Source organism: Leiobunum rupestre, chromosome 1 (assembly GCF_980474605.1).
Source record: "Leiobunum rupestre chromosome 1, qqLeiRupe1.1.hap1, whole genome shotgun sequence".
In the NCBI taxonomy this organism is placed as follows: domain Eukaryota; kingdom Metazoa; phylum Arthropoda; class Arachnida; order Opiliones; family Sclerosomatidae; genus Leiobunum; species Leiobunum rupestre.
The window spans coordinates 51,814,207-51,838,066 of record NC_143384.1 but is presented as its reverse complement, the minus strand read 5'-3'; the positions used below and the strand labels follow the sequence as shown (position 1 = coordinate 51,838,066).

The following is a 23,860-nucleotide window of genomic DNA, read 5'->3' as shown; positions in this document are numbered from 1 at the left end:
GTATTTTATTATTTTCATGATAAAGTCATGACTCTCAAAAAGCATTCGTAATTATTCGTGAAAATTTTCAAATTGAAAAAAGTGTCCCGTGTCTACGAAATGAAACCTTTACCCTAAAACCAAAACATGTAAAAAAATACAATCAATATTACAGAAAATTACATCTATTTTGCAGAAAAATCAATACAGGTATCGCAACTACAGTATTTTTTCCCGCTCCCACAGATACCGTTAGCACCACAGCAACTGTACCCGGGATCTTCTGGGTCGCAGATTGGGGCAACACCTTTGTATAATGGCGCAGTTGGGCCGCATAAAAGGTGAAATTCATCGCCGTCTTCGGAATTCCACCATATCTTTTCCGTGACATTTAAACACTTCAAACTAACGTCATCAGAATCAGTACGTTCGCAGAGATTACCATTACTAACAGCCTTCAGCAAAGAAAGTTCTTCATCGTCTTGATCAATTGCCCAAACCATTAAACCACCAAGATTCTTTTTAGCTGCGTAATCAACCTTGGCTTTAATGGAACGTTCGTCTTCGTAGCCCAAGAATATTTTCTCCGTTTCACTCCACGCGAACGGAGCCTCTACTTTGTCATCGTACATTTTTTGATAGTTCGGACTTCGAATGTACTTGTTCAGAATATCTCGGTAACTTTCATGTCCTCCTTCGAAGGTACCATTTACGCGATAAGCATGTCGCCACATCTTGCTACTATCTAAGTTGGAGTCAAAAGGTTCCCCCACATTTTTCCAATAACGTCCATAGAATGGAATCCCCAGATTCATTCGACTGGGGTCTTTAATAAGACAAGCGTATTTATTAACTGTCCAATCAACGTTGATTTTACCAGGGTAACCGTCAGGCATTGCGAAGTAAAGCGGTGCAGGGGGGCCGGTGTGTATGCTCCATGGACCGAAGAAGTCGTAGGCCATTACGTTAACCCAATTGGCGTATTTTAACATTTCCAACACATCGTATCCATTTTGTAACGTCCAATGAGCGGCGGTTCCGGCGAAGGATAACAAATATGGAGAATCTAATCTGTTATTAAACTTAGCGTGAATGTCAAAGGCGGTTCTAAGTTCTTTTAGAAGTAGGATATAATTGCCCTTGTCTTCGGGAACACCTTGAGAGGATCCTCCGTAGAACGGAAACTCCCAGTCGATGTCAACCCCATCAAATTTAAACGTATCTAGGTTCTCGATTACTGACGAAACGAAATTAAGTCGTTTTGTGGGCGAGGCCGATACGTCGCTAAAATACTGAGAATTCGCCCACCCTCCAACTGAAAACATCACTTTCAAATGGTGCGCTTCAGCGGCGATTGTCATCACTTGTTTCAAACGTCTAAGTGACGTTTGCGATTCAATGTCACCGTAAGCGTTATTATTTCCTAGTGATACGTAACCATTGGAGTTCATTTTAAGAAATGCAAAAATAACGTGGGTTAATCTTCGAGCTTGCGTTGCAGTAAATTCTCTTTCGCCCCAGGATGGAAAATAGCCAACAATTCGCTTTCTGCATTTAGTAGCTGTCTGAACATTAGCTTCGTCTTTTATATTGACCAGGTCTTTCATTAATATCGATTGCACTCGATCTTTTAGCGCAATTTGTTCGGCTTCCACTTTACTGCATCCTCTGACTTCATTCCCGAAACTCTGTTCAGCTCCTCTGATGCTTTTTTCCCATTGTAAAGCTTCTGTTTCATCCAAAATGTTTACGGAAGAACAATCCAACGGTGTTATCGAATCTTTATTTAAATCTTTCCCAACGAGAACGTACCTTCCTCCTTCAATCCATGGGTTCGAATATCCTGGTACCACTTGCAAAAAGCTTTCTATATGAGCCTGAGAAACAGGTGTTGACAACCGTTCCATTTTATCAAATAATGTGTTTCTGTTATCGTTGTTGCTCAAGAATCCGACAACTACAGTCTCCGTTTTGTTTTCAGGTTTGCGGTAACACACCATTTTCCATTGGCAAGTGGGAATACTTTTACTCTTCAAAGTTACTTCGCCTTTGTGGCACAAACCAGTTAAGACCAAAGATTCAATTCGATTTGCAAAACATTGAACTTGTCGGTCAATCGCAGTCCACATGACATTTGAAGCCGAGTCTTCGGGGAAAATATTGAGACAGCTCTTAGTTGCTTTTTTAGCTTTCTGGCTATTAAACCCGGCATTTGGTGGAATTAGATGTCCATGGACAATATTCACCGTCAGCATTGACGAACCACCAATTTCTATGAATTTGGTTTCATTACATACGCAAGGGAAACTGTTAACCTCAGTTATTGTATTACTTGTAGTAACTTCGCCACTTTTTACTTGATTTGGGTAAAATAAAGACCATATGGGCAGCCCTCGAAGAAAGTCGAATTTAATAACAAAGGCAGTTTTAAGATTTGTTATCGACGGAAAAATATTTTGCTTGGGTACTTTTACTTGAATCAAAGGAAACAAGTCATCTTTACATTCCTGCCTCTTACAAAACGTGAATTCGCTTCCGTTACAATTGTTTTCAAATGGAAGTTCATCGAAACCGACGTCACATTCAAAATTACAACTTGGGTTTTCAATTTTATTTTTACAATTAAACAAATCTAAAATTTCATCAGAAGAGCCCAAATGAGACATGATTGAACAAGGTTGCGCCAATTCTTCTTGGTAACAAGTATGTTGACCTGGAACCATGCGTTGGTATTTTACAGCAACATTACAATTATCTGTCGATAGCTTATCGATAGTATTATCTTTTAAAGATTTATCTAAGATGTTTTTTGATATCTGTAATTTCATGGTACGGGAAGCGTTAGTTTTACCAATCGATCTCAATAAGCTTTGAGTTGTTGGATTGGTCCTTTCAAAAAAATGTGGTATTAAATATATTTTATTTTCTTCTGGCAGCTCGGCTGTAGTAACAGTGGAAATATTAAGAAAATTTGGTATTGTTTCCAAATAATTATTCGACGCTTTTTCTTCTATGATATCTACGACGCCCTTTATCCCATGGTAACTCGAATTGGTTTCAGTCACATAGTACGTGAAAATTAACTGACCAATTTGCTTTACGGTGTTAAGCAATTTACTCTTGAAATTCGTGTCCATTGCTACGTCTGTCGAGTCATCGTCGTTTGACAAATCTACTTTTTTTATTTCACCCGAAAAACAGTTTAGAATATCTTGTGACTGAAATGTGTCAAGGTTATTCAAATATTGCAAGTTAAATGTTCCATAGAGTTCCATTTGGTCTCTATTCGAATCAAATGATAACGGATACTGCAGAATATAACGTTGATCTAACGGATTAATATTGGATAAAGTTTCAGTAAGTTTTTCACATTTCAAATTAGTTTCTCTAAAATTAATACCGAGACATGATTTAGTTTTCAAGCAATCTCTGAAACAATCCTTCAACTTCTCTTTAACTGTTTCTCTGCGCAGGACTTTACTATCACGACAAATTGGTAAATCTCTCCTATACCCTTTTAATAATTCTGGGTAATAACAAGTGGTACATCCGGTTTTATAATCACATCCCAACCCACCAGAGGTAAGACACTTGTTGTTATAAAACGATTTTAAACCATATTCTTTTGGTTTGGAACAATTTGAGGAAGAGTGATAATTTGGTATGTAATCAGTATTTTCGTTCTTAAACGCCTCTTCTTTGCTAAATCTCCATTCAAAATCTGATTTATCATGAACACTTTCCAGGTCGAGGGCAACCACGTTACCATATTCATAATCGAAGCTTAAATCAGTATCACCTTTGCTAAGTAAAGTACATTCACCAATTAGTAGGTTGTACGAAACGTGTTTACAGTCTACTGTAGTATCGCATATCTGTAAACATTCTAAGAGTGTCCCTGCTTGTACGTTGTTTTTAATTTTTCCCGATAATACGGTATGACGACTGAATAACCATTTACCAATGACACCAGTTGGTTGGTTTTTAATGACCGTGGTCCATTGATTTTGCTTCACGAAATGTCCCACCGTACTATTGTAAAGATAGCAAATTTTAGAGTGGTGATCGAAACTGAGCGCGAGGCATTTTACTTCGTTGAAGCATTCGCCGAAACAGTCCCCAAAATTAGAATTCGTATGACTAGTCAATGGAACTCTGTTTAAGAAAACGCCCATTTTTTTACGGAATGGTAAATTTGGGCACAAATGGCAAAATGGTACACCGATGTTTTCGTTTTCAGTGGTTAAGACCAAAGAGCTCGTTCTGTCAATGTCTTCGCATTTTAAAGGACTTGATTTAACTATTCGGTCTTCGTCCGGTTTCAGCAAATTTTGAACGTACTGTTTGTAGTCCTTTTTAGTGTTGTCGACCGGATGAAAGGAAATTTCTGGAAAAAAAATTGTAGATTTAAACGCTTTTAAAAATAAAATCTTTTTATCAGTCAAATAAATATTCTTTATACGAGTAATAATTCTTAGAACACGAAGTCGAAAAACCCAGAGCTAAACCGTCATTATCTAAACCAAACAAGTGCTTTTATACTTAAGACGACAGGAAATTTTTAATGGCAGGAACGGGTCAGAAGTGGACTTGCTTCAAGTGGTAGGAATAAAAATTTCAATAATTTCAATAAATTGTAAACAAAAGACGATTGTTTTGTAAGGATTCAAACAACGGATGTTTATTACCTGGGGGTTAGTTTCGAAAGTTCCATATTTTAAGTTAAAAAGATTTTTGATTGAACAAGAGTTATAAATATAAATATGAATTAACTTAAGCAATTAATATTATTTATAAGAATTAGGAAATGACGTTCAAATCGTCGGTTAACATAAAAGCCCCGAAATATTTGTGGTGTAAACGAAACTCATTTAAAGAAATACATTCGAAAACCGAGTTGTTTTACGTAAATTGACTTCAGAAATTGATGCTTTAAAATGATGACATTTAATTTATAGTAACGAGTAAAGTTGAATACTTTAGACTCTTGACAACTATAAAAGGGGGTCTATTTTAAGTACATAAAAAATTCATTTTTGGAAGCTGCTTTTATAAAAACAATTTAAGATGCTTTTGGTTGCTAAAGAAAAGAAACCAGACGCCACTTGTCTCGGTATTTTCACTTAATATCAGTACTTTATTTTATTAGAGTTGTTAATTTCCTGGAAAAATTAAATGCGGAAAATTTTCCGCAAATCGGAAAAATAAAATATCGAAACATTACTTTTAAAGGGTTTTTACTCTATACTAGTCTACTAGTCTAGACTGGTTTTTTTTTAATTTTTGATTAAAAATTATGAGGCGAAAGTGACACGAAATTTAAATTTGCGAACAACATAATGATATTTACGACCTAGATGTATTCCTCTCTGAAGAAACAAATTTGAAAAGCATCAGTTGCGTAAAGTTGAAAACTAAATTCTCGGGCTACTCTTCATTCCATATCAGTTGTGAAGATGTCGAATTTCTGGGACTAAGCGACCCTGACATATAGCCAGGTTATTGCCTTATGGAATTTCAAGAAAAATTCTACGATGACCAAAAATTTGACTTCAAACATCCGGATACTAATGATAACTAGAAAACAGAGCATTGGATATCAAAATACGCGAGGCCTTCGCACTAAATCTGACTTATTTTGAACAAGTAAGAATTTAACTAAGGATGATAAAATACGCGAAAAAGTAGATTAGTCCATAATTAAAAGGGATAATATATCTAAATCCTAAACAAATTTGAAGAAATTAAAAAACTTACTAATAACTTACTAATAACTTATCGTAGAATTTAACTAACCTCGACATTATACGCATCACTGAAACCGGGTTTAATAATACCCATTTTAATCAAGATTATTTCCCGAGTTCTTACTCTATTTTTCGTTCGGATAAATTAAATATTAGTATTGATAATTAATATCGGAGGAGGAGTTTTAATCGCTATTATAAATTCATTCACTGTTATTCGACGCACTGATTTAGAAATCATACTGGAATGCATATTTTTGGATATGAAAATTAACGCAGTAACAAACACTAATACTTAGCAACGTTTGTTTTTCACCAGAATGTGATACAAAACTATTTGAAGAATTTAACAACCATTAGCAAAAAAATGCACCGTATTTACAGAATGAAATAAAACTTTTGAGCGATTTCAATCTACCAAGGGTTGACTGGCTGCGTCACGATAGTTCTCGCTGTTCATATTATACAAAGAAAAAAGCTAATTTTATTTTCGATCTATGTTACGCCAGTAATCTTCAACAAATTAATACCATTGAAAACCGTTATGGAAACACTTTACAAATATTAATTCCACTAAAATTACGTCTTTATCTGAATCCCATTTTTAATAAATTATTCTACGATATTAGAAAAAAAATACTCCACTTAGCACTATAGACTTTAATTTTTCAAAAGCTATACGCTGTCCTTAAACTATCAAGAGACTTTAATTCTGTACGTTGTTTCAAGCTTCTTTACCTTAGACTCGTTAGGTCAAAACTAACGTACAATATTCTTTCCTGGGGAGGTTGCGCTGACTACCTCTTTAATAAAGTAGAAAGTGTGCAAAGGAAATTCATTGAATTAGCCCATACGTACTTTCTCAAAAACAAACCATACGATTACGATTTTTTGTTAAACCACTTAAACTTCGACACTGTGAAATTATTTTCCGATAAGCGTGAACTGTTGTTTCTACGCAACACAATAAAAAAATTTAAACTTATCAATTTAACCGAAAAATTAAATCTTAACGTTCCACAATATGGTACTAGAAACCCAACCACCTTTAAAAATAATTGTAATATTAAATCTCCCTTACAACGTATGCAGAGTACTTGCAATTCGTACAATGATGTTATAGACATTTTCGCGTGTAAATATTCTGATATTTTAAAATTGAAGTAGGGTGGTTTATCTCTCCTGCAATACTGTGTTGTTTAAATTCCATTTTATATTTTATGTTCTCAAAATGTTTTGTTACGCATTTCAAAGTGTATATCCTTGTTGGCGCACTCTGCACTGTTGATGTAAATAAAATCATTTCATTTCATTTAATATTACAATTATATAACATTAAATATTACAATTATATAACATTAAATATTACAATTATATAACATATTAAATATTACAATTATATAACATATTAAATATTACAATTATATAACATTAAATATTACAATTATATAACATATTAAATATTACAATTATATAACATATTAAATATTACAATTATATAACATATTAAATATTACAATTATATAACATATTAAATATTACAATTATATAACATATTAAATATTACAATTATATTATACAATATTAAATATTAGAATAATAAAACATAAAATATTACAATTATAAAACAAAATATTACAATTATAAAACATAAAATATTACAATTATAAAACATAAAATATTACAATTATATAACATATTAAATATTACAATTATATAACATATTAAATATTACAATTATATAACATATTAAATATTACAATTATATAACATATTAAATATTACAATTATATAACATATTAAATATTACAATTATATAACATATTAAATATTACAATTATATAACATATTAAATATTACAATTATATAACATATTAAATATTACAATTATATAACATATTAAATATTACAATTATATAACATATTAATTATATAAAATATTAAATATTACAATTATATAAAATATTAAATATTACAATTATATAACATATTAAATATTACAATTATATAACATATTAAATATTACAATTATATAACATATTAAATATTACAATTATATAACATATTAAATATTACAATTATATAACATATTAAATATTACAATTATATAACATATTAAATATTACAATTATATAACATATTAATTATATAAAATATTAAATATTACAATTATATAAAATATTAAATATTACAATTATATAACATATTAAATATTACAATTATATAACATATTAAATATTACAATTATATAACATATTAAATATTACAATTATATAACATATTAAATATTACAATTATATAACATATTAAATATTACAATTATATAACATATTAAATATTACAATTATATAACATATTAAATATTACAATTATATAACATATTAAATATTACAATTATATAACATATTAAATATTACAATTATATAACATATTAAATATTACAATTATATAACATATTAAATATTACAATTATATAACATATTAAATATTACAATTATATAACATATTAAATATTACAATTATATAACATATTAAATATTACAATTATATAACATATTAATTATATAAAATATTAAATATTACAATTATATAAAATATTAAATATTACAATTATATAACATATTAAATATTACAATTATATAACATATTAAATATTACAATTATATAACATATTAAATATTACAATTATATAACATATTAAATATTACAATTATATAACATATTAAATATTACAATTATATAACATATTAAATATTACAATTATATAACATATTAAATATTACAATTATATAACATATTAAATATTACAATTATATAACATATTAAATATTACAATTATATAACATATTAAATATTACAATTATATAACATATTAAATATTACAATTATATAACATTAAATATTACAATTATATAACATTAAATATTACAATTATATAACATATTTAATATGTTATATAATTGTAATATTTAATATGTTATATAATTGTAATATTTAATATGTTATATAATTGTAATATTTAATATGTTATATAATTGTAATATTTAATATGTTATATAATTGTAATATTTAATATGTTATATAATTGTAATATTTAATATGTTATATAATTGTAATATTTAATATGTTATATAATTGTAATATTTAATATGTTATATAATTGTAATATTTAATATGTTATATAATTGTAATATTTAATATGTTATATAATTGTAATATTTAATATGTTATATAATTGTAATATTTAATATGTTATATAATTGTAATATTTAATATGTTATATAATTGTAATATTTAATATGTTATATAATTGTAATATTTAATATGTTATATAATTGTAATATTTAATGTTATATAATTGTAATATTTAATATGTTATATAATTGTAATATTTAATATGTTATATAATTGTAATATTTAATGTTATATAATTGTAATATTTAATGTTATATAATTGTAATATTTAATGTTATATAATTGTAATATTTAATGTTATATAATTGTAATATTTAATATGTTATATAATTGTAATATTTAATATGTTATATAATTGTAATATTTAATATGTTATATAATTGTAATATTTAATATGTTATATAATTGTAATATTTAATATGTTATATAATTGTAATATTTAATATGTTATATAATTGTAATATTAAATATTACAATTATATAACATATTAAATATTACAATTATATAACATATTAAATATTACAATTATATAACATATTAAATATTACAATTATATAACATATTAAATATTACAATTATATAACATATTAAATATTACAATTATATAACATATTAAATATTACAATTATATAACATATTAAATATTACAATTATATAACATATTAAATATTACAATTATATAACATATTAAATATTACAATTATATAACATATTAAATATTACAATTATATAACATATTAAATATTACAATTATATAACATATTAAATATTACAATTATATAACATATTAAATATTACAATTATATAACATATTAAATATTACAATTATATAACATATTAAATATTACAATTATATAACATTAAATATTACAATTATATAACATATTAAATATTACAATTATATAACATATTAAATATTACAATTATATAACATTAAATATTACAATTATATAACATTAAATATTACAATTATATAACATATTAAATATTACAATTATATAACATATTAAATATTACAATTATATAACATATTAAATATTACAATTATATAACATATTAAATATTACAATTATATAACATATTAAATATTACAATTATATAACATATTAAATATTACAATTATATAACATTAAATATTACAATTATATAACATTAAATATTACAATTATATAAAATATTAAATATTACAATTATATAACATATTAAATATTACAATTGTATAACATATTAAATATTACAATTATATAACATATTAAATATTACAATTATATAACATATTAAATATTACAATTATATAACATATTAAATATTACAATTATATAACATATTAAATATTACAATTATATAACATATTAAATATTACAATTATATAACATATTAAATATTACAATTGTATAACATATTAAATATTACAATTATATAACATATTAAATATTACAATTATATAACATATTAAATATTACAATTATATAACATATTAAATATTACAATTATATAACATATTAAATATTACAATTATATAACATATTAAATATTACAATTATATAACATATTAAATATTACAATTATATAACATATTAAATATTACAATTATATAACATATTAAATATTACAATTATATAACATATTAAATATAACAATTATATAACATATTAAATATAACAATTATATAAAATATTAAATATTACAATTATATAACATATTAAATATTACAATTATATAACATATTAAATATTACAATTATATAACATATTAAATATTACAATTATATAACATATTAAATATTACAATTATATAACATATTAAATATTACAATTATATAACATATTAAATATTACAATTATATAACATATTAAATATTACAATTATATAACATATTAAATATTACAATTATATAACATATTAAATATTACAATTATATAACATATTAAATATTACAATTATATAACATATTAAATATTACAATTATATAACATATTAAATATTACAATTATATAACATATTAAATATAACAATTATATGAAATGCAATGAAATGAAATGCTTTTATTTAACGTGCACAACAACCGTTACTTATCGAACCAACAAGGCTGTACACACAGTGGCATAAAAATATCAATTATATCAATGTGTTATTTGAGGAGTTTAAATATCTAGAAATGTATACACTGTCTTGTATTAATGTAAAAAATTAAAATGTTAAATATTACAATTATATAACATATTAAATATTAAAATTATATAACATTAAATATTACAATTATATTATATAACATATAAAATATTACAATTATATTATATAACATATTAAATATTACAATTATATAACATATTAAATATTACAATTATATAACATTAAATATTACAATTATATAACATATTAAATATTACAATTATATAACATTAAATATTACAATTATATAACATATTAAATATTACAATTATATAACATATTAAATATTACAATTATATAACATATTAAATATTACAATTATATAACATATTAAATATTACAATTATATAACATATTAAATATTACAATTATATAACATATTAAATATTACAATTATATAACATATTAAATATTACAATTATATAACATATTAAATATTACAATTATATAACATATTAAATATTACAATTATATAACATATTAAATATTACAATTATATAACATATTAAATATTACAATTATATAACATATTAAATATTACAATTATATAACATATTAAATATTACAATTATATAACATATTAAATATTACAATTATATAACATATTAAATATTACAATTATATAACATATTAAATATTACAATTATATAACATATTAAATATTACAATTATATAACATATTAAATATTACAATTATATAACATATTAAATATTACAATTATATAACATATTAAATATTACAATTATATAACATATTAAATATTACAATTATATAACATATTAAATATTACAATTATATAACATATTAAATATTACAATTATATAACATATTAAATATTACAATTATATAACATATTAAATATTACAATTATATAACATATTAAATATTACAATTATATAACATATTAAATATTACAATTATATAACATATTAAATATTACAATTATATAACATATTAAATATTACAATTATATAACATTAAATATTACAATTATATAACATATTAAATATTACAATTATATAACATATTAAATATTACAATTATATAACATTAAATATTACAATTATATAACATATTAAATATTACAATTATATAACATATTAAATATTACAATTATATAACATATTAAATATTACAATTATATAACATATTAAATATTACAATTATATAACATATTAAATATTACAATTATATAACATATTAAATATTACAATTATATAACATATTAAATATTACAATTATATAACATATTAAATATTACAATTATATAACATTAAATATTACAATTATATAACATTAAATATTACAATTATATAAAATATTAAATATTACAATTATATAACATATTAAATATTACAATTGTATAACATATTAAATATTACAATTATATAACATATTAAATATTACAATTATATAACATATTAAATATTACAATTATATAACATATTAAATATTACAATTATATAACATATTAAATATTACAATTGTATAACATATTAAATATTACAATTATATAACATATTAAATATTACAATTATATAACATATTAAATATTACAATTATATAACATATTAAATATTACAATTATATAACATATTAAATATTACAATTATATAACATATTAAATATTACAATTATATAACATATTAAATATTACAATTATATAACATATTAAATATTACAATTATATAACATATTAAATATTACAATTATATAACATATTAAATATTACAATTATATAACATATTAAATATTACAATTATATAACATATTAAATATTACAATTATATAACATATTAAATATTACAATTATATAACATTAAATATTACAATTATATAACATTAAATATTACAATTATATAACATATTAAATATTACAATTATATAACATATTAAATATTACAATTATATAACATTAAATATTACAATTATATAACATATTAAATATTACAATTATATAACATATTAAATATTACAATTATATAACATATTAAATATTACAATTATATAACATATTAAATATTACAATTATATAACATATTAAATATTACAATTATATAACATATTAAATATTACAATTATATAACATATTAAATATTACAATTATATAACATATTAAATATTACAATTATATAACATTAAATATTACAATTATATAACATTAAATATTACAATTATATAAAATATTAAATATTACAATTATATAACATATTAAATATTACAATTGTATAACATATTAAATATTACAATTATATAACATATTAAATATTACAATTATATAACATATTAAATATTACAATTATATAACATATTAAATATTACAATTATATAACATATTAAATATTACAATTATATAACATATTAAATATTACAATTGTATAACATATTAAATATTACAATTATATAACATATTAAATATTACAATTATATAACATATTAAATATTACAATTATATAACATATTAAATATTACAATTATATAACATATTAAATATTACAATTATATAACATATTAAATATTACAATTATATAACATATTAAATATTACAATTATATAACATATTAAATATAACAATTATATAACATATTAAATATAACAATTATATAAAATATTAAATATTACAATTATATAACATATTAAATATTACAATTATATAACATATTAAATATTACAATTATATAACATATTAAATATTACAATTATATAACATATTAAATATTACAATTATATAACATATTAAATATTACAATTATATAACATATTAAATATTACAATTATATAACATATTAAATATTACAATTATATAACATATTAAATATTACAATTATATAACATATTAAATATTACAATTATATAACATATTAAATATTACAATTATATAACATATTAAATATTACAATTATATAACATATTAAATATAACAATTATATGAAATGCAATGAAATGAAATGCTTTTATTTAACGTGCACAACAACCGTTACTTATCGAACCAACAAGGCTGTACACACAGTGGCATAAAAATATCAATTATATCAATGTGTTATTTGAGGAGTTTAAATATCTAGAAATGTATACACTGTCTTGTATTAATGTAAAAAATTAAAATGTTAAATATTACAATTATATAACATATTAAATATTAAAATTATATAACATTAAATATTACAATTATATTATATAACATATAAAATATTACAATTATATTATATAACATATTAAATATTACAATTATATAACATATTAAATATTACAATTATATAACATATTAAATATTACAATTATATAACATATTAAATATTACAATTATATAACATATTAAATATTACAATTATATAACATATTAAATATTACAATTATATAACATATTAAATATTACAATTATATAACATATTAAATATTACAATTATATAACATATTAAATATTACAATTATATAACATATTAAATATTACAATTATATAACATATTAAATATTACAATTATATAACATATTAAATATTACAATTATATAACATTAAATATTACAATTATATAACATATTAAATATTACAATTATATAACATATTAAATATTACAATTATATAACATTAAATATTACAATTATATAACATATTAAATATTACAATTATATAACATATTAAATATTACAATTATATAACATATTAAATATTACAATTATATAACATATTAAATATTACAATTATATAACATATTAAATATTACAATTATATAACATATTAAATATTACAATTATATAACATATTAAATATTACAATTATATAACATATTAAATATTACAATTATATAACATTAAATATTACAATTATATAACATTAAATATTACAATTATATAACATATTAAATATTACAATTATATAACATATTAAATATTACAATTATATAACATATTAAATATTACAATTATATAACATATTAAATATTACAATTATATAACATATTAAATATTACAATTATATAAAATATTAAATATTACAATTATATAACATATTAAATATTACAATTGTATAACATATTAAATATTACAATTATATAACATATTAAATATTACAATTATATAACATATTAAATATTACAATTATATAACATATTAAATATTACAATTATATAACATATTAAATATTACAATTATATAACATATTAAATATTACAATTATATAACATATTAAATATTACAATTATATAACATATTAAATATTACAATTATATAACATATTAAATATTACAATTATATAACATATTAAATATTACAATTATATAACATATTAAATATTACAATTATATAACATATTAAATATTACAATTATATAACATATTAAATATAACAATTATATAACATATTAAATATAACAATTATATAAAATATTACAATTATATAACATATTAAATATTACAATTATATAACATATTAAATATTACAATTATATAACATATTAAATATTACAATTATATAACATATTAAATATTACAATTATATAACATATTAAATATTACAATTATATAACATATTAAATATTACAATTATATAACATATTAAATATTACAATTATATAACATATTAAATATTACAATTATATAACATATTAAATATTACAATTATATAACATATTAAATATTACAATTATATAACATATTAAATATTACAATTATATAACATATTAAATATTACAATTATATAACATATTAAATATTACAATTATATAACATATTAAATATTACAATTATATAACATATTAAATATTACAATTATATAACATATTAAATATAACAATTATATGAAATGCAATGAAATGAAATGCTTTTATTTAACGTGCACAACAACCGTTACTTATCGAACCAACAAGGCTGTACACACAGTGGCATAAAAATATCAATTATATCAATGTGTTATTTGAGGAGTTTAAATATCTAGAAATGTATACACTGTCTTGTATTAATGTAAAAAATTAAAATGTTAAATATTACAATTATATAACATATTAAATATTAAAATTATATAACATTAAATATTACAATTATATTATATAACATATAAAATATTACAATTATATTATATAACATATAAAATATTACAATTATATATCATATAAAATATTACAATTATATTATACAATATTAGATTCTAGATCTTGTACTGGTAAACAATTCTTTAGTTACCACCGAGGAAGCCAATACGTATCTAGTACCGATTGACACTGCCCATCCTCCACTATTGATTACCTATCATAGCAACATCCCCAACTCTGGCTCTCAACCGAAAAAGACCTATAAATTTCGGCGAGGCGACTATCTCAGCCTATATAAGGAACTTAACTCGCTGGATTGGTCACCGATCTACACTCCAAGTCCAGAAGGCAATGTCAACTCACATTCCCAAAACGAGGGGAAGAGCTACCACTAAGTTGCCACACTGGTTTACAGATGAACTAATAAAAGCCCTAAAAAAGAAAGACTATTACCACCGCAAATCCAAGCGATTAGGCAGGTCGGAGGACCAAGTGGAGTACGAAAAACTCCGAAAGGACGTAAAACAACTGTTACAACACGCTAAAACCCACCATGCTAACTCGACCTATGAGAAATCCTTAAAGAATCCAAAGCACCTCTGGACATTCGTCAACAAAAGACTGAAAAATCAAACACCTCAAATCGCTCTTCAAATCAATTCAAAGATCACGACCGACCCCGCTGCCCTAGCGAGAGAATTTTCGGAAAATTTTAAAAACATTGCATCAGACACCATCACGAATACTACTAATTATTAATTTCCTAATAGCATAGTCCCAGCTAGCACTCTATCACATGTGCATATAACCGAAGCTCACATAAAAACCGCTATTAAAAAGCTCAAGTTAACCAATTCGACTGGGGTGGACGATATCCCACTATTTATATTAAAGGGCTGCTCTGATATCTTCACCCCGATCCTTTGCCACATCTTTAACATGTCCCTGGAAACGGGTACGTTCCCGTCTCTTTGGAAGATTGTGGCGGTGTCACCGATTTTTAAGAACGGTTTCGCGGGAGATGTCAAGAACTATAGACCCATATCCTTGCTCTGCTGCTTCGCAAAGATCTTTGACTCGGTTATGAATTCGATACTCTATAATTGGTTTAAACCCAACTTTTCTGAAACGCAGCATGGGTTTTTGCAGTCACGATCTGTCGAAACGAATCATGTCACGTTCTTGAACGATGTATTTCCGCCCGTTCTTAACCAAGGCCAAGTAGACGTGCTGTCAATCGACTTGTCGAAGGCTTTTGATAGAGTTTCACACCCGCTCCTATTGCACAAATTAAATTGGTATGGGTTAGTCGGCAAAGCTTCTCTGTGGGTAGAGGGTTATCTGAAGAATCGCATCAACATCATCAAATGCAATGGTCACCTCACCGACATTTCCTTTCCCACTACCTGTGGTGTACCTCAGGGAAGCTCCCTAGGCCCTTTATTATATAATATTTACGCGAACGACCTACCGTACGTTGCCCAACACTCTAAAATCAAACAATTTGCGGATGATAATAAATTATACAAAAATATCAAAACCCGTACAGATTGCGAAAATTTACAAAGCGACATTACTGCAGTATCAACCTGGTGTGCCAAAAATAACTTGTTGATCAATGAAACCAAAAGCCAACTAGTGACATTCACGAGGAAGACTACAAAATGTTTGTTCAATTACGCTATCAACGGCAAGATTATACCGCGTACCGATACCCTGAAAGATCTGGGGATAATATTGGACGCCGGACTCTACTTTCGCGAACACGTAGTGAATGTGGCTGGGCGTGCCAAACGCACGCTATTTGCCACCCTCCGTCTAGCAAAGCAACTAAATTCCATGACTTGTTTCAAAACTCTATACATAAGTCTCGTGAGATCGAAAATAACGTACGACATGCTTTCTTGGGGAGGCTGCGCTTGTTATTTAATTCAGAAAATCGAAAATATCCAAAATAAATTTTTAGAGCTTGCGCATACCCATTTCTTATATCGCCTGCCATATGACCGCGAGTTCCTACTACACCACTTAGGTCTGGAAACCATACGACTGTACGCGTCCAAACGTGAACTATTGTTTTTAAAAAAGATTCTATTTAAACCGAATCTAAGTGAGCTAACACCCTCTCTTAACTTTCATGTACCACAATTTAACGCTAGGCGAAAAATAACCTTCCAAAACTCCAAAGAATCATCTCCTTTGATACGGTTTCAGTTAACATGCAATGAATTTAGTGACAAAATTGACATATTCTCCGGTAAATACTCTGATATCTTAAACCTCCGATAATTTGGACCTCTAAATTTAACCCATGTTCTTTTAATGTACGTAAAACACAAATATTTATCGACCAATGTATTATAACTCTTGTATATTTAACCAATATTCTGTAACTTTGATGTATGTAAACCTCAAAGATTTCGACCAATGTACTTAAACTCCTAAAAAACTTAAACTATGCTCTTTCAATATATGTAATTGCCCGTGCAGGTCCTAGAAGGTACCTATGTACTGTTGACGTGCACGTTAAATAAAACATTTCATTTCATTAAATATTAGAATTATATAACATATAACATATTACAATTATATAACATATAACATATTACAATTATATAACATATAACATATTACAATTATATAACATATAACATATTACAATTATATAACATAATATTAAATATTACAATTATATAACATAATATTAAATATTACAATTATATTATACAATATTAAATATTAGAATAATAAAACATAAAATATTACAATTATAAAACATAAAATATTACAATTATAAAACATAAAATATTACAATTATAAAACATAAAATATTACAATTATATAACATAAAATATTACAATTATATAACATAAAATATTACAATTATATAACATAAAATATTACAATTATATAACATAAAATATTACAATTATATAACATAAAATATTACAATTATATAACATAAAATATTACAATTATATAACATAAAATATTACAATTATATAACATAATATATTACAATTATATAACATAATATATTACAATTATATAACATAATATTTAATATTATAAATATGTATCATAATTATATATTTATACAGTTATCTGGTCTTAGAAGTACGGTAGTGAATTTGCCGGTTAGAAGAACCAACATTTCTGCCTTTTTTTTTACACTTATTTTTTAAGAAATTACTCGAGGGCGGTTCGCGTCTGAATAGACCGCAAAACTCTTTTTCAACTTCTCTCTAAACCTGTTCGAGATATGGTTAATACAGACCAAAAGCTAAATTCTGGAAATACTTTTTAAACAGTATTTTATCACTAGACATTCCAACAGAAACGATTTTTTTTTTTCAGAAGACGAAGGAAAATAATTTTTTTTTAAATTTTATGCGCTTCAAATTAATTCTCTTTATTTTGCGCCAAATTGTGACCGTCACCCTGGTCTGGAAAGCATGACCGGCTTTTATATGTAGGCTGTTAAAATTATTTTCATCTAATTTCAGCAAGACTATCATTGAATAGATAAAATTATTATTTTTCTTAGATTATTTAAAAAAGAATCGTGAAATTTGTATATGTATATCAATTTAAAAATGGAATGGAATCAAAGATTATTCATTATTCACTCGTAGTATGATGTTTAAAATTTAGTCAACACTAAAATATATGCATTTCAGCAGAACTTTGTAGTAAAATTTACTTCGTGGTATCCACGTTTTAATGCTTCATATTATATTGTTAGAGTAATATGTCTGTTTGATGTGAAAGATCTATTCATCAACAAAGAAAAATAAATCACTGAAGTAAAAACGTTTTAGATGTTAAAATAAAACGATAAATATAGTTAAGACTGAAATGGAAAGTCGATCAAGAAGGGAGCTTGAAACTTAATATATATACCGCAGATTTTTAATGAAAATGTCATTCCATAGAGTAACCCACTCACATCGAGTGGAAGGCTAACACTTTTCCTACGCAACATCTTGTTTTCGAGGCATGAAACTAGCAAGTTGGTAATATAGCGGCTGTCCCATGGCAAAACCTTTTAACCAACATGAACGTAATTTTGAGGTATTTGACTTTTTCAAAACCTAAGTTATAAGATTTTAACGTGGTTTTTAATGCGAAAATTATAAAATCCAAAACCATTTTTTAAGTCATAAATAGTAAAATATTTATGACTTTTACCTGAAACTTTTACAACACTTTTGGACATGCCTTAGTAATACTGATGCGTAAAAATCTAATTTTTCAAAAATTTGTTGGTTACAAGGTTTTGCCCTTTTTTTAGTTCTGCTAGAAAACTATAATAGATAGATCGATGAAACCAATTGCAACTATTATTTATTTTCCAATATCTTTCGTTATTTATCAGTTTCGTCCGCCAAAAATTAATAGTTTGGCGGAAACCGTCAAAAGCCATTTTTGACAATTTTTTAAATATTGGTTCTACGGCACTGACTCGCGCGTTTTTGAATTCACAATGGTCGCTTCATATTTAGAAAGTGGAAAAATTATCCCTCTACAACCAACTAGGAAAAACCTAAAATGCACCAAACAATTATTAATAACACAACTTCGACAGCTATCCAACAACATTAAAAAATATTTAATTAAAGGTCAGTTTAAAAAAACCAATTCCTACCTCTAGGACAACTTGGCAAGTGGTTTTAAGAATATCATTTTTTATACGCTAAAGCTTTTAAAAAGCTATTTGCGTTATAAATTGTTTATAATAATTGTTAGCACTATTTTAAACCAGCATTTAATTAAATATATGTTGTTGGATCGCTGTTGAAGTTGCGTTATTTATAATTGCTTGATGCATTTTAGGTGTTTCCTAGTTTCGACAAAAGTTTGTAAACGCGATAACTTCTCAACCGTTGGTTGTAAAGGGTTAATTTTTCCACTTTCTAAAAATGAACCGTTCATTGTGAATTCAAAAACGCGTGAGTCAGTGCCGTTGAACCAATATTTAAGAAGTTGTCAAAAATGATTTTTGACGGTTCCCGCCAAAGCTATTAATTTTTGGTGGACGAAACCGATAAATAACGAAAGATATTGGAAAATATATAATAGTTGCAATTGGTTTCATCGAGCTATCTATTATAGTTTTCTAGCAGAATTAAAAAGAGGGCAAAATTTTAACCTTTCGAAGACTTTCTTAAACAGAGTGTACAATATCTGTATACAAAAGTAAGTTTATACTATAAAAAATGTACAAACAACATAATCGCTCTTCGGACTATATTTATTAACGCCTCGAAAACAAGTTGGCCCGTTAGGAAAAATGTTTCATGCGCTTCCATGGCATTCCACTCTATGTGAGTGGTTTTCTCTATGGTGTCTTTCTTTAGATGATTGTTTTAATTTTTGCCAAGGTCGTGACATACTAAAATAGGTACATATTTTTATTTACGTATGCAAATGGCAACGAATACGCGAATATTTAAATCAAATTGAATTACCTTTTTCATTTTTGAAGCAGCACTGAAATTTGTCACTTTTCCCGTCATCGCACTCTCGAACGTTAACTGCAACGGCCTTGTAATAACAGCCATTCCAGGAATCATTTTTCGACTTACACGTTGTCCACCAACAATTGTCGTCGCTGACTTTTTCCTCATTCGTATTAGAAGAACAGCAATGATATTTTACTCGCGTTTCATCGACGCAACTATCCTTGTCTATTGCTTCGGTTCCTATTGGGCATTCCTGATCCTGACCATCGTTATCTTTTGGCCTACACTCGGACCAAAAACAGTTCGACAAGTCTAAAAGGAAAACGTTTTTTTCACTATCAGATATTTGATCGTTAGCAGGTTTTTCAGAAGCAACATCACAGCAACTGTATTTGACAGAATCCCCGTCATCACACATTTCCTCTTTGTTCTGTACGGTATTCGCGGGACATCCTCGTACTGCCCAAGAAGACGGTTGACAGCCTGACCACCAGCAATTACTTCTCACTATAGTTAAGCCAATTTCTTCTTTCTTAGAAGGTGGACAACAATAATACTTCAAGCTATTCTTTTCTTCGCAACTTTCACTTTTGGCTTCAGAAAGACCATCAGGACACCCTCTTATTGCCCAAGAAGACGGTTGGCAACCAGACCACCAACAGTCTCCATTTGCCGCCACGGAAAAGTAAAATAAGAACACTTGACAGATGAATGTCAAGAATATCATTTTGGGCCCACACATTCTTTGTCAACACTAGTTCATAATAATCGTAAAATTACAACCGTTGCGGTAGAAAACGAAATACGTGTGAACCTAAAAACAACGTTCTTTAAAGTAATCGAACTGTTTTGCTACTTCCAAGAAATTTAAACAGTTCTTAAAGTTCGGTTTTAAAGAAGGTCAGTAAATCTCGTTTAAGAGACGACGTGACAAGCCAAAGAAAATTTCTCTTGAAGTGTTTACTAGAAAAGAAAAGTTTTCGGAATCGTACGCCTTCGCGTAAGGGTGCGATAAAACATGAAATTTTTTTAAATGAGCAAACAAAGGCAGATTTTATCTTTAAAAATTCCCGCCTTTAGAATCTTATATAGTTATAATAAAAAATATATTTTTTGTAACTTTTTTCAACCACCACTATATAGTTTTGAGGTAAATTGAAATAAATTGGTTTGCAACCGTGAATGAAATTTTATTATACTAGAAATAAAAATTACCTTCAAAAACGGTCAAAGGAAAACGATGTTTGTCTAGCCTTTGGTAACGATGTCAGATAAATCTGTTTTCTGGCGTTTTCTCCTTTTTTATAAAACTTTATTTTTTTTAAAAATCAAAGATTTCTTAAGTTTGGTTTTCCGACCATCACATTTAAGAAATAGAACAATAATTGAAAGAGGCGACGTCATCATCAATTTTAGCCTTCAATTTTGCTTTTTTCGATTCAAGCTGGCTTATGCATTCCGAGAAGCTGCCAGGAATGACGTCATAAAATCTTTCTCGATGCTGCAAAGGTCGCATAGAGTAACCCACTCACATAGAGGGGAAGGCTATCATGGAAATTGTGAACACTTTTCCTACGCAATGTCTTGTTTTCGAGCCGTGAAATTAACAATTTGTCCTAAAGGTAATGCAGGAGTAAGTAAGTTTATACTATAAAAAATATAACCACAACATAATCGCTCTTTGGACTATATTTATTAACGCCTCGAAAACAAGCTGGCCCGTTAGGATTAATGTTTCATGCGCTTCCAAAGGTCCTTCTACTCTATGTGAGTGGTTTACTCTATGTGAGTGGTTTTCTCTATGAATGTACTATTGTTAAAACATCCGGAAAAAGTCCCCCCCCCCCCCCGCTTTCAAGCCTTCTTGCTTTGGATCTTCTATTGGCTTATTGTACGTCATTACTATCCCGCAAAGATTTTATAGATAAGAGAGTTCATTTAAGTTTAGAGCAGTTAACCCATAAACTAGTTAATATGGCTTGGACTTAATAGTCTGTTTATTTTTAGTTCCCAGCTTAGTGGCCTACCATTTTTTTGTGTCCGTCACAAATCATTTAAATTTAGCTCGCCATCTATTTGTAACCCTAATAAATAAATAAAATTTTATTCGCCATCTATTTGTTATTTTTACAAATAATTATCAAGTTAAATAACCATAAATAGTTATTTTTGTTATAAAAATTAAAAAGGTTCTTTATTATAAAAATTAAAAAGGTTCTTTATTATAAAAATGTATTTAATTTTAAACAAATTGTTATATATAGTAAATGCAACCTC

General features: G+C 24.6%; 1 protein-coding gene across 1 annotated transcript; it reads right to left on the bottom strand.

Moving 5' to 3' along the window:
- On the bottom strand, window positions 1–22,519 carry LOC149963213 (uncharacterized). Its single transcript, XM_090180421.1, has 2 exons — window positions 21,590–22,519; window positions 1–4,366 (listed from the first exon to the last, which is right to left on the bottom strand). Exons 1-2 carry the CDS (start codon window positions 22,323–22,325, stop codon window positions 165–167), a joined length of 4,938 nt encoding a protein of 1,645 aa, XP_090036547.1. The 5' UTR covers window positions 22,326–22,519; the 3' UTR covers window positions 1–164.
- Between the last annotated feature and the right edge of the window lie 1,341 nt (window positions 22,520–23,860).